A 14152-nucleotide genomic window follows, 5' to 3' on the forward strand; every position below is an offset into this window, starting at 1 on the left:
CTTAGTTAAATTACATCAGCTTTTGAGGGACTCAAAAGGAAAAATAAAACTAACTTAATAGGTCTCTGACCAGTTATCTCTATAATTGTCACCATGCTCCTATTTAATTATATTTAATTCCACTAAAGAAATATAATTGAACTCTGATATTTATTTTTTTATTAAATTAATTAATCCATCAGATTTACTTAATATTGGCTTTTGATTCCTCAATGAAATATTCCATAGCAGAATTAAAGCCAAAGACACTACCACTTAATTATTTACCTCTTTGTCATTGAGTCGCTGATTTTATCTATTATTTTTGTACTTGTGAAAGACTTATCACATTTACATAGTTTCTCCAAAAAAGAAAAAGAAAAAGTATTTCAGTATTCATTATCAAAATGCTCTAATCAAAGATTAAGACCAACCCAATCCATAAAATCTATATTATCCTGTTTTTTGAAAAGAGTTTGTGGTTTGTTTTGAAAAGTGTAAGCGGCAAAAACCACCGTTTGAAATTTTTATTTGGACAATTGATATTTTTAAGAAGTTTTTATCGTTTAAGAAGCTAAAAAAGAAAAAAGTTTTTTAAAATTACCAAATAGAACATCATTTATCAAAAAAGAAATCAAATGTCTTAAAAATATAAATAACATTGAAATTTTATGTGCGCGGTATTTTCCAAGAAGTAGTGGCAATTGAAAAAGAAAATGAACAAAAAGGCAAAAATAATTTGCTTTTCTTAGAAGCGAAAAAAAGCAAAAAGTAGAAAATTTAAAAAGTCCTGTAACCAACGCATTACCCGAGCAACCTGGGTCCTATACAAAAATAGACCCCTCTACTCTACTCTCCCCACTATAACTCTAAGCCCCCCCGCTCTTTTGGCCTTTTTGTGCCTTTGGACTCCATTTTGACTCCTCTACTCTCCCACTGTTCTCTCTCTCTCTCTCTCTCTCACTCTGACTATTTTTTTTTTTTTTTTAAAATTTTTGGTAGCTTAAATTTTGAGTTAGATCTACCAAATACGCAAAGTCTGCGAAGCACAATCGAACACCTACTGCCATTATAGTCCCGTTAAACCTCTTTTCCTTCTCTTTTTCTTCAATTACAAACAAACAAAAACAAAAAAAGGAAGGCAAAACCACAAAGGCCAAGCGACTAAACCCTAGATCTGAGATGCTGCAACTCCGGCACCGGCGGGACTCGACTCCCGCCACCACGAAATGGCTGAACAAGGTAATTTCCGACAATGCCCGGGGCTTTTGTTTCCAAGTTTAGAAAGTTGAAGTATTCCAACGTCAATGTGTTTTTTGTTTCCTAGTTTGATGAGAATTTGGAGCAGTGGCCGCATCTGAACGAGCTGGTGCATTGCTACACGACGGACTGGGTGAAGGATGAGAACAAGTACGGCCACTACGAGAGTATCGGGACGGTGTCGTTTCCCAACCAGATATATGAGGGCCCCGATACTGACATTGAGACTGGTAACTCTGGCTTCTCTCTCTCTCTCTCTCTCTCTCTCTCTCTCGCACAAATGCTACTCCATTCGCTTGAAATGGACGTGTTAATTTTGTGTTTAGTTTAACTAACACTTCTTCTTTTTCCTATTTGCTCTGTAATGGAAAGAAAATTAAATTTCATCGAAAACTATACCTAAGAAGATATGCAGTTTTCTGTAAGATATTTATTGGTGCAAATGTAGTAGTAAAAATATTTAGAAAGATATTTGTAGGATATTCATTGTCATAAATGGAGTGGTAAACATAATTCACCGAAAGAGAGACAAAAGTTCTATAGAAAATTTATCTTGGAAAAAAAAACTTCACTTTGCCGTTCATGAGACTCTGTGATTAATGTTTTGTGTTGATTTAGTGTTGTGTTGCGGTGTTTTTGAAACTATTTTGAATGGTTTGCAGAAATGCGTCTTGCCAATGCAAGGCGATCCAAGGCAGAAGATACTACTGATGATGACATTCCGAGCACCTCAGGAAGGCAATTTACGGAGGCGACTTCTGAGGCGTCTGTTCTGAAGGTTGCACTCGTTTGAGTCTTGATTTTATTGACATCAAATGTGCCATGAGTCTAATTTCGTTTTGCAATTCTTCGGTTTATGTGCTGTAGAAATTTGGTCAAATGTGTGCTATTCTAGTTCCTTTCTTTGTCTCCTAAGTTCATCTGGATCTGAATGTTTTTGATTTGCTGATTAATTCACAGCATTTTGGTCCATCTCCCCTCCCTGCTTATGAACCAGCGTTTGATTGGGAAAATGAGAGGTTGATGATATTTGGCCAAAGGATTTCAGAAGCTCCTATATCACAGTATGACACTCTTTATTATTATTATTATCATCATCTTTTTGGCCATAAGAGTATGTCAGTTTTTTAGTCATATTAACCAGTAGAATCTTTATATCAGCCATTTTAGTTTGGATTCTTCCCCCAATTAATTTTCTCTTTTTCTTTCTTTGTATCATTTTGGGATGGTCATAGCGGATTGAAGATATCTGTTAAAGTTCAGTCATTATCATTTCAAGCGGGATTAGTAGGTGAGTGTTCTGCTCTTGGTACTGAGCCTAGTCATCTATGAGTTGCTTCTTTGTCTCAATGTTATGTTACTGCATTTTTGATTTATTGGTTTAAGGTGTTTCAATATTTCTGACTTGAAATTCTCTCTCTCTCTCTCTCTCTCTCTCTCTCTCTCTCTCTCTTAGAGCCGTTTTATGGTACAATTTGCTTATATAATAGGGAGAGAAGAGAAAAGTTGTCAGAGGATTTCCATTTTCATGTGTTACCTACCGAAATGCAGGATGTAAGTATAAGACCGATTCGGCAGTTGTTTTTCTTAAATTTTCTATTCCCTTCTTTTTAAACAGAAAGAGTTAATTTCCGCATACATTATAACTAAGGAATTTACTGTTTTCTTTGACACCAATTTCAGGCTAATGAACCACGGGGTATCTTCTATTTAGATGCTCCATCAGCATCAGTTTGTCTGCTAATCCAGTTAGAAAAGCATGCCACGGAAGAAGGCGGGGTTACCTCTTCTGTTTATTCACGTAAAGAACCGGTATATACAAATGCACCTTTACATTTTTCTTTCTTACTAGCAGCCTTCAACTTTTTTCTTAATGCCCTGGAATTTGCTATTTTGTGTGCGTTACCATTCAGCAACATTATTGGTGCCTTTTTTCTTTTCTTTTCTTTAAATGTTAAAATTTCCCCTCTCTGTTGCTTTAGTTGTTTCCGAATTTGTTTCTGTTGATGTCTTGAGAAATTAATGCCTCTGTTTTTAACACTTTGCTTAATTTTGTTAACCATTGTTTGAACTCTTGGTGCTTGATGTGGATATGAGGTTTGGGCTAGAGTTCCTATCAGCTGTGCCTGTGCTGGCTCTGGTCTCCACAGGGTCTACTGGATTGCAGCCTTGATGTCAGCATTTTTATTTGATCCTCACTCTTGTTGGTCCTCTACTAAATGATACCATGATTAACACATCCTTGTTAATTATGTTGACATGGTCCCTAAGGGGTAGCTCAATCGGCTAGAGATCACGCCTCATGAAGCGGGAATCACTAGTTCGAATTTCCTCTTTCTCTCTTTTGGAAAAAAAATTACTTATAAAAAAAATTATTATGTTATGTTTTTTCTGGACTCTCTCTCTCTCTCTCTCTCTCTCTCTCTGTGCACATGTGCATTATTGATGACATCCTTTTATTCCCTTTTGCAATAATTCAATGCAGGCTTGTTGTTTTCATTGATTACTTGATCAAAATGTTCTCTTCTGTGTACTGATGCATTCCCTGTACCTGAACAGGTGCCCTTGAATGACCGAGAAAAGCAGAAACTGCAGGTGTGGTCTCAAATAATGCCTTACAGAGAATCCTTCTCGTGGGCTATTGTTTCATTATTTGATAACAGCATTGGTGCAGCTTCTGGTGGGGCTGCTTCCCCAAGCAGCCCTCTTGCTCCTAGTGTGTCTGGGACAAGTTCCCATGAGGGTGTCTTTGAGCCCAGTGCAAAGATCACATTAGATGGGAAGCTGGGTTATTCAAGTGGAAGTTCTATTGTAGTCGAAATATCGAGCTTGAATAAGGTTAAAGAGAGCTATACTGAGGACTCACTGCAGGTGCGGAAGAGATTTATATCTTAAATCCAGTAGCTTTTAAGGTTCCTCTTTATAGTGGTTAAGTAATTATACATGAAAAATTATAGCTAAAATTATTGCATGCTGATGAATTAATTTGGATTACTAGACCTTCGCTTAATTGTTCCCCTTGTGGCATTTACAACATTCTTGGTATCATGCACATGTTTGCTTAAATAATTGTATACTTTATTTCTACCTTCCTCTCTCAGTGTCCATGTATAGCTTGCAATTAATTGTTTATGTACACCCCATAACTTCTATCACCACTTTGTCATCTTCTAGCTACATTTCTTATCAGTGATGTGGTATAGCTGACTTGTTACTTGATCTCACTGATATGTTACTTTATATTTTGGTCTTTAATTTTGTACTTGAGCCTCTTGAGGATGTATGTCATCACTAAGGAACCAGTTGGTCTTCACAATAATGCTTTGATACCAGGGTTTGAAACTGTTACTCTTGAGCTTTAACTACTAATTTGGAATGACCTAAGTTGAACATTTGAAAGGAAGGATATGGCAATGTGGAACTGCGCTTCTGAAAAAGGTTACTCCAGAATAAATTGACAGGTGCTCCGTCGCAAGCAGAAGCCAGTTAGGTAAAAGCCTGGGTAGAACCAGACATGCAAGTTTCCCGGCATGTTGCTTCTCTGTGCTAAATTCTTTGGATTTTGTGATAATGGAGTTTTCACATAAAAACTGGTCGAAAATGAAAATTTCTTGAAACCACTGTGAGCTCAAGTATGCCGGAGTTGTGGAGTTAATTTATCTGTGTAAATTTGGACTTTTACTCTTTAATTCACCTTTTCGTAAGATTTGGAGAAGTCATCCTCATATTTTTCTCCTGATTCTTTTCCATTGTTTGAAGAGATTAGGAAAGGAGGGCTTTGCATGGCCCACAGAGATAAGAATGTACATGGTGGAGGCTTTGCTCACAATACATCATTTGACTGAGCAAAGGGAAGCCAGGAGAGTGTTATTTTGTGCTATTGATCAAATGGAGTAGCATAGAGTTTGCTAGCCAACTAGCAAGGAGCCAACCCTCTAATTTTTTTAAAGTCACTGTTCTTAATGCTTGTTAAAGAGCACTTTGCATGCTGCAGTTAAAATGTTGATCAATAGAGTTCACCATGAATATTAGTTTAACCCACCTAGGAAACTGCTAATTTGCTAATGTTTGTTTTTTATATAATTTAATCATTGTGATAAGTATATAATTTATTATTAAAAAGGATATTCTTGTATGGTTTAATGGGATTCATCCCCAAAATTCTCTCAATTTTACGCATTCTAAACCAACTGCTTCTTTGTGTTCTTGAGAAATAGATACTCCAGATCCATTGCCAGATATCATTTCTATATGTTCATAAAGCCCAAGAAGCATATAAAAATGTAACCTGCCATGGGTGAGCCTGAAGTTGGTGGATACTCTCTCTCTCTCTCTCTCTCTCTCTCTCTCTCCCCAAGAGGATCCATATAGCACTTGCCATATGTCATATTTATCCATTCTTTCTTTTTGATGCCAGAGGATGCGTTACGCATCCTTAAAGGATTTTTGTCCTTCTTCTTTGTCTTGTTCTCCTCTTTTCCTCTTCACCAGTGTATTGCCACTGTAACTTCTAGTACCTAATTTTCTGCATTTGATGTCATCCAAAAGGCTGAGAAATGTACTATAGTTGCTAAATTTAAGTCTAAATTGAACAAAGCTTGAAAATTACTGAAAGATGAGGAAAGTTAGAGGCTAACTGCAAGACAATGACTTAGTTTACCATTAAGATATAATGAATGAGTCCTTACTTGGCTTGCTTTTGATTTCTTTTATGCCATTGTTCATCCCTGGACGTGCCAGTATTTGTGGATATGTTGGTTAATTGCATGTGGATGAAATTTTTAGCTATGCAAGGGCACATGAATAACCTATTTAGTAACATCCCTTTAATGCGTTTATTGTTCTCTATGCGATGTTGCACTTATACAATATTGAGATCTTTGTCCCCCTTCCAATTTTTAGCAACGCTTTTTTTTTTTTTTCCTTTCAAATTTATTTTGTTTTGTTTTGTTTGTTTTTAAAAAATCTAAATGGCAGCATGTAAAGTTTCCTTTTCAGTTATCATTAAAAGGTTCAGAATATTTGCTCAATGTCTTCCAAAATTAGTTTTCCTATTCTATGTTTAAAGTGTATATGGTAGTGCCTTCTAATATATATATATATATTTTTTCTCTTGGTTTTTTCTTTTTTGTATATGTAGGATCCGAAACGGAAGGTTCATAAACCTGTGAGGGGTATTTTGAGACTGGAAATCGAGAAGCACCAGATTGGTCATGCTGACTTGGAAAATATATCAGAAAGTGGGAGTGTGACCAATGACTTCGTTGATCCGGGGGACCGCATTGCTGATTCTACATTGAGAAAGTTATCCAATAATGGTTCTGATGGGCCTGAGAGTAGCTATTTGAAGTGGAATTTATATGATGGGAAAGAAATTTCTGGAAATGGATCGAATGCCCATGAAAATCCTGATTTTGGCGTTGATGATGTAAGTGTAAAGCCCCTGTATAAATCATGATCCTCTCCATTTGGGTTCAAATAGAGGTAGTCCCTCTGAAGATCCATGGCTGTGACCTATGAAAAAGATCCATGGCCGTTTGATCATGATTGAAATGCCATGAATACACCATGAAAAATTGTGTTTCTTATTATTTGTTTAAACTTCTTTTTATGGTTATTCATGATTGTTTGATCATGATTGAATGCCATGGATCTTGAAATGGACTCTCCATTTCAACCCAAATGGAGTCCCCCATGCATAGTTATCGATCTGTGGTTGAATTCAGCTGTAGAGAATCTATCACTTACAGTTCCCCATTACTTCTGTGCAAAGGTATTAATATATTGATCCATCAAATTGAGATGCCGGAGCCATATGAGCCTCAAAATGTACATAAGTCTCAGTGAGACGAAGCTGCTATGCAGTTTTTTCTGCCTGCTGATTACTTGGGGATGGGATATTTAAAGTCCGTAACTAGGGAAAGAAAATAACCTCAAAGATGACAGAGTAAATGATCAAAGAACAAGCTTTCTAATTGAAGGAGGCGTTTAGCATTGTCATAGGATTAAAGGAAAGGTGGTTGTTAATTCACTGTAATGATATAACTGTTTGTCTAGAAAAATATGTCCACATCTCACACGTTCTTGGACTTGAATTCTGATCCTATATCATTTGTCACTTCATTTAGAGTAATATATTTTCCATTACTTAATAGTATTTAGGTATTTTGAACTGATTGTTGATATGATCTTTGATTGTTGTGCTATGCAACTGGATTTTTTCCCCGAAATGCATACTTTTAAACTTGGTTGGTCCGACATGGACACATGTATCGAGAAGCTGATTGGATTTGGGGTCCCATGAAGTTTCATTCTTTAGTTCGGGTAGGGATGCTCATTCATCCATGTCATCAGTTCATTTCAAGCGTAACATTTAAGAAGAAAGGTGAGGCTCTCCACATGTTGGAAGTGTATGAGAATTGGATGCACCCCTATTCAGTGGCCCTCTCTTAAACAATGTGCTTCATTTGGCTCAATGAGCTTGATATGAACATTACTTATCCTTGTAGGCAGTGTATACTGAAAATTCTATCATGAAGAGTTGCAATTAACATTTTGATAACATGCCCAGTTTTTTTTTGGGTACATTTATCCTAAATGATATGTCGATTAACTTGCAGTTCCAAGCTTTTGACTTCCGCACAACAACAAGAAATGAGCCTTTCCTGCAGCTTTTTCATTGTCTATATGCATATCCCTTGACAGTTAGTTTAAGTCGGAAGAGAAATTTGTTTATTCGGGTCGAACTAAGAGAGGATGATGCTGATGTTCGTAGACAGCCTTTAGAGGTGAATGTCTTGATTTGTATTTTCAAAGCAGTGTGCTTTCTGAACTTCATCTTGGTTTACATGTGCAACTATTTTGACTAGGCCATGTATCCGAGGGAGCCAGGTGCTTCATTTCAGAGGTGGGTTAACACACAAGTCGCTATTGGGACTAGGGTGGCCTGTTACCATGATGAGATCAAACTTTCCCTCCCTGCTATATGGACGCCAACACATCACCTCTTATTCACATTCTTCCATATTGATCTTCAGACAAAACTAGAAGCTCCAAAGCCTGTATGTTTGCTTGTCTGTGTCTCTCAAAATAATTCTTTTGTATCTTCTTTGCTTGTTTTTGTATTGTTTCAGCGTGACTTGTGGGTCTGCTTCAGTATTACCATATCTACTCCTTTGAATTAATCATTCTGGCCATTAATTTTCCAGGTGGTAGTTGGATACGCGTCACTTCCATTATCTACACATGCTCAGTATGTATAAACCGAACTTTCTTCCTTCCTTGTCCTTGTAGCTAGTAGAGTTCAACTTGTAATTTATTTGTTCTATTTGGCTGCTGTAGTTTTAGTAATTCCTTGACCAGAAGTTTACTTACGTTACATGTCTAATGCTTGTGGCGGGATGTTAATCTTTATGACAGTGGCTGCTGCTTATTGTTGTCTGCTATTGAGGGCATCTTATTGTAAAATTTCAAATATTTAAGCGTCTTTCCTCAATGAAATGATTTGTTTTCTTGCATTCATCTTCTTTCTGGATGGTCTCTGGTTGCTTTTCTTCTTCCTCTTTCTTTAATGTTCAAGATGTCTTAAATATTTGGTTCTAATTTCTCACAGGCAGATTGCAGTTGCAGTTGGTAATTTGGAATCTCCATATTCCTCCTGGAGTTTTCTATCTTCCTCACTTTTCTCCCTCTCGTCAGCGCGTGTCGACATTTTCTATCGTTTGTGTGTGCTCTTTGATGTTGGCGTGGTTGGAGCCTTTGGTTTTGGTTGTCTATGATGGGTTTCTTGAGCTGGTTTTATGTATAGGCTAAAGCCTTTGAGCTCTCAGTAGTAGAAGGTGTTCAGTTCCTCGTTTGGATGAAAGGAGCCGTGGGGTTTCGTGGGCAATATTGTTGTGTAAGCTGGGTGTTGTTTGGCTGTCAAACTCGATTGAGGAGTTGGTTTGAAGGATAGAGGTGACTGAATTTTTCCAATTGTCAAGGGATGGAAACAAGGTGTTCATTGCTCAAAGACGCTCTAATAGGTCCGACCAATTTTCGGGGTTGGCGTAGTTTGGAAGTGGCGGTCGGAGAGGCCTTATTGTAATCCCAGGGGGTGAGAACGAAGGGGATGTAGCAGCTTTGCCATTGAGATGAGAAAGGTGATGTCTTTCTTCGGTCTCCCTATAGGCAAAGGGAGCAGAATTTTTCCCTTATGCCAGCCCACTGGTGTTTTGCAGCCAATTGATGTGGGTGACTCTTCCTCGGTTTAAACGGGTAAGGAGATGATGAAAGGTGGTGGCTGAAGGACCTTTACAGAGGTGGTAGGTAGGGTGGTGCAATTGTAAGGGTGCCCTTTGGCGCTGGGTGCAACGGTGGAGTGAGCTCCTTGCGCATCGGGCCACTCTAAGGCTGTTGCCTTCGTACCTTAAGCTTAGAAGGTTGCTCGAGGTAGGATTGTAGGCATGTCCACTCTTGGCTTTTGTGTTGTAGAAGGAGACAAAATTGTACGAGGGGATGACATGTTGGATTTTGGTGGGAACATTCGAAAATGGAGAAGTTAGCTAGAGAAACTAAAAGGGGAAGTGGACTGGGATCTTAAGTTAGTGGAAGAGGGCTTGAACTTTTATGGGCTGGAAAGGTTTAATTATTTGAATCAAGCTGTTTCTGGTTTGGTGGAGCATTTAGGGTAGACCTATCCGTTTTCACTAAAAAAAAGCCCAACTCGGAAGGTGAAGCCCGCCCTACGGATAGAGGGAAACAAGGCCCTCCTCTCTAGCAAGTGAAACGTGCGTTTTACATCAAGCCCACCTTTAGGTGGGTTTGGCTCTCTCGGGCTGGGGAGGCCTCTTCTTAGGGTATAGACCCGGTGGTGGAAGCAGGCTTAGAGAGCTCAAAGGTGGTTTGCACTGCTGTGTGCTCCGCCTAGCCTGGTGGTCCTACAATGGTCTTGCCGGCAGCCTTCGTTGATGTTGCATGAGTAGTGTAATTCTGCTTCAAGGGACGTAGATGTTTTTCCCTCCATGGAGAAGCATCTGACGAAATGATTGTAGCTGGCTCTCCACCCTCCTTCAAAATCTGCCGGTGAGAAGGCTGCGTTGGTTTCCCTACTTCTTGGGCTTTAATTTTAACTTTGGCGACAATGGAGGTAGGTTTGGTCCGTTTGGAGGTTTGCCTCGGCTGGTCTGACAAGTTAGCCCCTTCAAAGGTACGAAGTCTGATTCTGTTGGCTTGAGAAATGTGGATTTGAGGGCCAATTTTAGTTCCTATATCTTTTGAGGCAGTGTTTTCCCCTAGTTTAGGCACTTTTCCGGCAAACTTAGAGTGGGCTTTTGTTGCTAAGGGGTGTAAGTGGGTTCCATTGCTGGGTCTTTTTTCTTTCCTCTTCCCTTCTTCTATAGAGGTGTTGTAGGGGGGGTATTGCTTATGTAGAGAAGGGAAAAGGTATTGTTTCTACATGGTTGGGTGTGATGTGGGTGGTGTGGTTAGGAGTGATGCTCTTGTAACTCGGCCTTGTCTGGATGTGGAAATGTTCTCTGAGGAGGAGTCCACTCCGTTGAGATCCTGTCCAACAGTTGCTAAATAGAAAAGTGTAGGGACAATGCCTTCATCTTGGATTTTGTAAATAGGGAAGGAAATCCGTCTTTTGTGGGGCTTTCATGTGAGGGTTATGAAGAGGAGCTTTTGGCCTTGTTTACAACCATTGAAACGAGCTACACTTATCAGGTGTCGGCCTTTAGCTCAAAATTTAGGAAAAAAAGGTAGTAGAGAGTTGAGAAGGTTATCTTGTTCCATTAACTGTGATGGGAACAACGACAATGCTAGCCGTGGCAGAGTCAAAGGGTGGGTCACATGTGGTTATTTTTTTTGATAAGTAAGAGAATTTCATTAAAAAAGCGTAAGGCGCCCCCAAGTACACAGGATGTATACACAGAAGCAACTCAGCTAGCCCACATAAAAAACCCAATAAAACCACAAGGAACCCACAAGAAAACCCCTAACAAGCATAATAGAAACCTTCACAAAACAAAAGAACCCCCAATAGTAACCCCCGAATACAAAAAAAAACCCTAAAAGCACCCAAACCAACCCCAAAAACCCCCCAACAAGACCCCCTAAACCCAAAAGAAAAAAAAACCCTAGAACCCGAGAAAAACCCAAGAGAAACACCCCTCAAAATAATCCAAGCAAAAACCGAACCCGATGAATGGCCCACAAACCCACCCAAGCACACAAAGGCACACAACTCTACAACATAAGGCCCTTTCCTTTCCTATGCCTAGCGGAAGATTTAGCGTCGCCATAGTTGATAGAGCTATGCAGGTTTAGAAGCTCCCTCTTGCCTTTGGACTTTTGGCGCGATATCATCTTGTCACGCTGAAATTCTTCTTCCATGACATCCCGAATGGCCAACGCCTCGTCCCCAAAAGCGCTCTCTAACGCCCAATCTAAAGGCGAAACATCCCAAAGATCAACGTCCTCCTCCCAAACCACAACTCCCCGTTATGATCAAAACCGATCGGCCAATTCCGAGATTGGGAGAAACTATTACCCTCAACAGGTGAAGAAATGGAACAACCTCTAGGAGGGTAGGAAGGCCCAACCATCCCAACATCGAAGACCTTCCGAGGCGAAGCGGGAGTAGCTGGCATCTTTGGGCGAGGGTTAAGAAACCCCTTTCTAAGAATGTCCGTCTTCACTGGAGACTCTGCAACCTTCTTCGTTGGAGGCTCTACAACCGCAACCTTATTAACAGCTAAGTCGGCAACCAACTTCGAGGCTTTCAGGGAATCTGATAGAAGCACATCGTTCCACTTCAACGAAACCCCTTCCCTAAGTATCCTCGCCTTCTTGATATACCTTTGAAATGGCTTCGAGACCACGGGGAAAGAAGAGCGCAACTTCTCTCCCAACTCAGTGGCTCCAATGGAAGGAGGGGTCGTGAGTTGAGAGACTGTCCGAGAAGCACCATCAGGATTGCACCGCAGAGGAGGGGACACCTGAGCCGGCAGAGAAACAACCTGGACCACCAGAGGAAGGGACACCTGAGCCGGCGAGGGGGGAAACCCGAAAAGCTTAGGGGCAGTAACCCGGCTAGGAACTACCTTCAAACAGCTAGACCCTCCCCCCAGTTAGGAAAACGGCACCAGAAAAACCCCTGGAACAGCCGGCATCGGCACCGGCGCCGGAAGAGCAGGAGACACCCCTAGAGCTGCAAAATCCTCCCCCGGAGAAGGAATCTCCAAACCCCCAGGAGGATGACGATCCAGAGAGAACCCAGGAGAAGACGTCCGAACCGGAGAAGCCCCTGGAATAGCCGGCGACGGAGGCTCCGGCCGAAGAAGAGCAAGAAACGACGCTGGAAAAGGAGACGCCCCTGGAGCTACTAGACCCTCCCCCGATGAAGGAACCACCAAACCCCCAGGAGGAGGCCGAATGAGAGACAACCTAGAAAAAGACTCTGGCATCAACTCCGGCAAGATTCTCGACGAACGGGATTTAGGTTTCGGCAAGAGTCGGGCCAAACGAAAACCAGAACGTTTTCGACCTAGGCCAAACCCGACAAACTGGCCCAAAAAATTTTAATAGCCAGACCCAAGACCACTTTCAAATCGTTGACCAGCTTGCTCCACGTGCGCAACATCGAAAATTCGAAATTCGAATTTGAACTTGGAGTTGGAGACGGCTTTTTACCCAACGATTCAAACGACCGGTCTTTAACCAACGGGTCAGAAAGACGAGACTCCAAGGCGAAACAACCCACCGCCGAGCTCAGGACTTGCTCAGCATGACTCGTCGCCGGGAGGGGAACAAGAGCATCCGGCTCCTCCGACGAAGCCCTTAACCCGGAACAATGATCCCCCACGGAGGGCAACTTTTTCATAGCGGTGGACGGAACCGAGCACAACACCTTCGCAAAGGATGGTCCCGTCCACTTTGAAACCAAACCCAAACTCGGCCCTAAAACCTTTGCATCTTTCTTGGTCAACGAAGACGAGGAACCTAGCCCTGTACCCACCGTAGCAGAGAGGAAATCAATAGCCTTACTCAACTCTCCGGAGAATTTCTGCCATCCCCTCCTTCCACAACCCTCAAGGATGAAGATGAACCCTTTCCGACCGCCTAGCCCAAAGGTTGTCGCCTCTAAGAAGCGCCCAGCTCTGTTCCCACCCGTCCGAGCAATCAGAACTTTCGAGCCTTCTCGGAATGACTTGATAAAATCTTGTTCTTCCGGTATACCCAACAGAGTTGTTATCATGGAAAGTGAGAGGGTTGAATGAAGGAGACAAACGCTTGAGAGTTAGAAATTTGCTTAGACAGTGGTAGACATATATTATTTGTTTGCAAGAATCTAAATTGGAGCTCATTTCCAACAGTGTTGTGTGTAGTTTGTGGGGCTATCAACATTTGGATTGGTGCTTCTCAGCTTCTAGAAGGGCCTTTGGTGGAAGCTTGCTTATGTGGGATAGGAGGGTTGTGGAGAAGATCGAAGAGTGTGTGGGGGAGTTTATTGTTGCCTGCTCCTTTAGAAATGTTGATGGTGGTTTTTCTTGGGCTTTTTTGGGGGTTTATGTGGTTGATTCCGATTGTGATAGAAGGTATTTATGGTTGGCTTACTTAGTTCCACCCATGGTGCATTGGGGGAGACTTCAATGTCACCTGTTTTCCTAGTAAAGATCGGGTGACGCTTGTTTTTGTCCCGCTATGATGGAGTTCTATGACTTTATTTTTGAACAGGGCCTCATAGACCTTCCCCTTATAATGGGTACTTTTACTTGATCAATCAATTACAATTCCCCTTCTTGGTCAAGAATTGATAGGTTTCTTGTCTCTCCTGAATTAGAAGATAAGTTTCCCTAAATATATCAGAAAAGGTTGCCTAGATTGTGCTTAGACCATTTTCCCATCCTCCTTGATCGTGGTGGTATTTAGG

The 14152-nt window shown here is 41.0% G+C and overlaps 1 protein-coding gene across 2 annotated transcripts in view; it reads left to right on the plus strand.

Moving 5' to 3' along the window:
* Positions 1–901: 901 nt before the first annotated feature.
* The window catches only part of LOC133874818 (guanine nucleotide exchange factor SPIKE 1), a 52365-nt gene continuing 39114 nt past the window's right edge, over positions 902–14152 (plus strand). Inside the window, exons 1-12 of one of the 2 annotated variants that reach the window (XM_062312680.1) lie at positions 902–1221; positions 1307–1469; positions 1902–2017; positions 2200–2303; positions 2475–2530; positions 2696–2793; positions 2923–3051; positions 3799–4110; positions 6380–6667; positions 7860–8027; positions 8109–8300; positions 8448–8491. In XM_062312680.1, the coding sequence (XP_062168664.1) occupies positions 1162–1221; positions 1307–1469; positions 1902–2017; positions 2200–2303; positions 2475–2530; positions 2696–2793; positions 2923–3051; positions 3799–4110; positions 6380–6667; positions 7860–8027; positions 8109–8300; positions 8448–8491 (1730 nt within the window). In that variant the 5' untranslated portion in view covers positions 902–1161. The remainder of the gene's footprint in view (positions 1222–1306; positions 1470–1901; positions 2018–2199; positions 2304–2474; positions 2531–2695; positions 2794–2922; positions 3052–3798; positions 4111–6379; positions 6668–7859; positions 8028–8108; positions 8301–8447; positions 8492–14152) is intronic. The other variant, XM_062312681.1, reaches the window with a different exon arrangement.

This window comes from Alnus glutinosa, chromosome 8 (genome assembly GCF_958979055.1).
Source record: "Alnus glutinosa chromosome 8, dhAlnGlut1.1, whole genome shotgun sequence".
In the NCBI taxonomy this organism is placed as follows: Eukaryota; Viridiplantae; Streptophyta; class Magnoliopsida; order Fagales; family Betulaceae; genus Alnus; species Alnus glutinosa.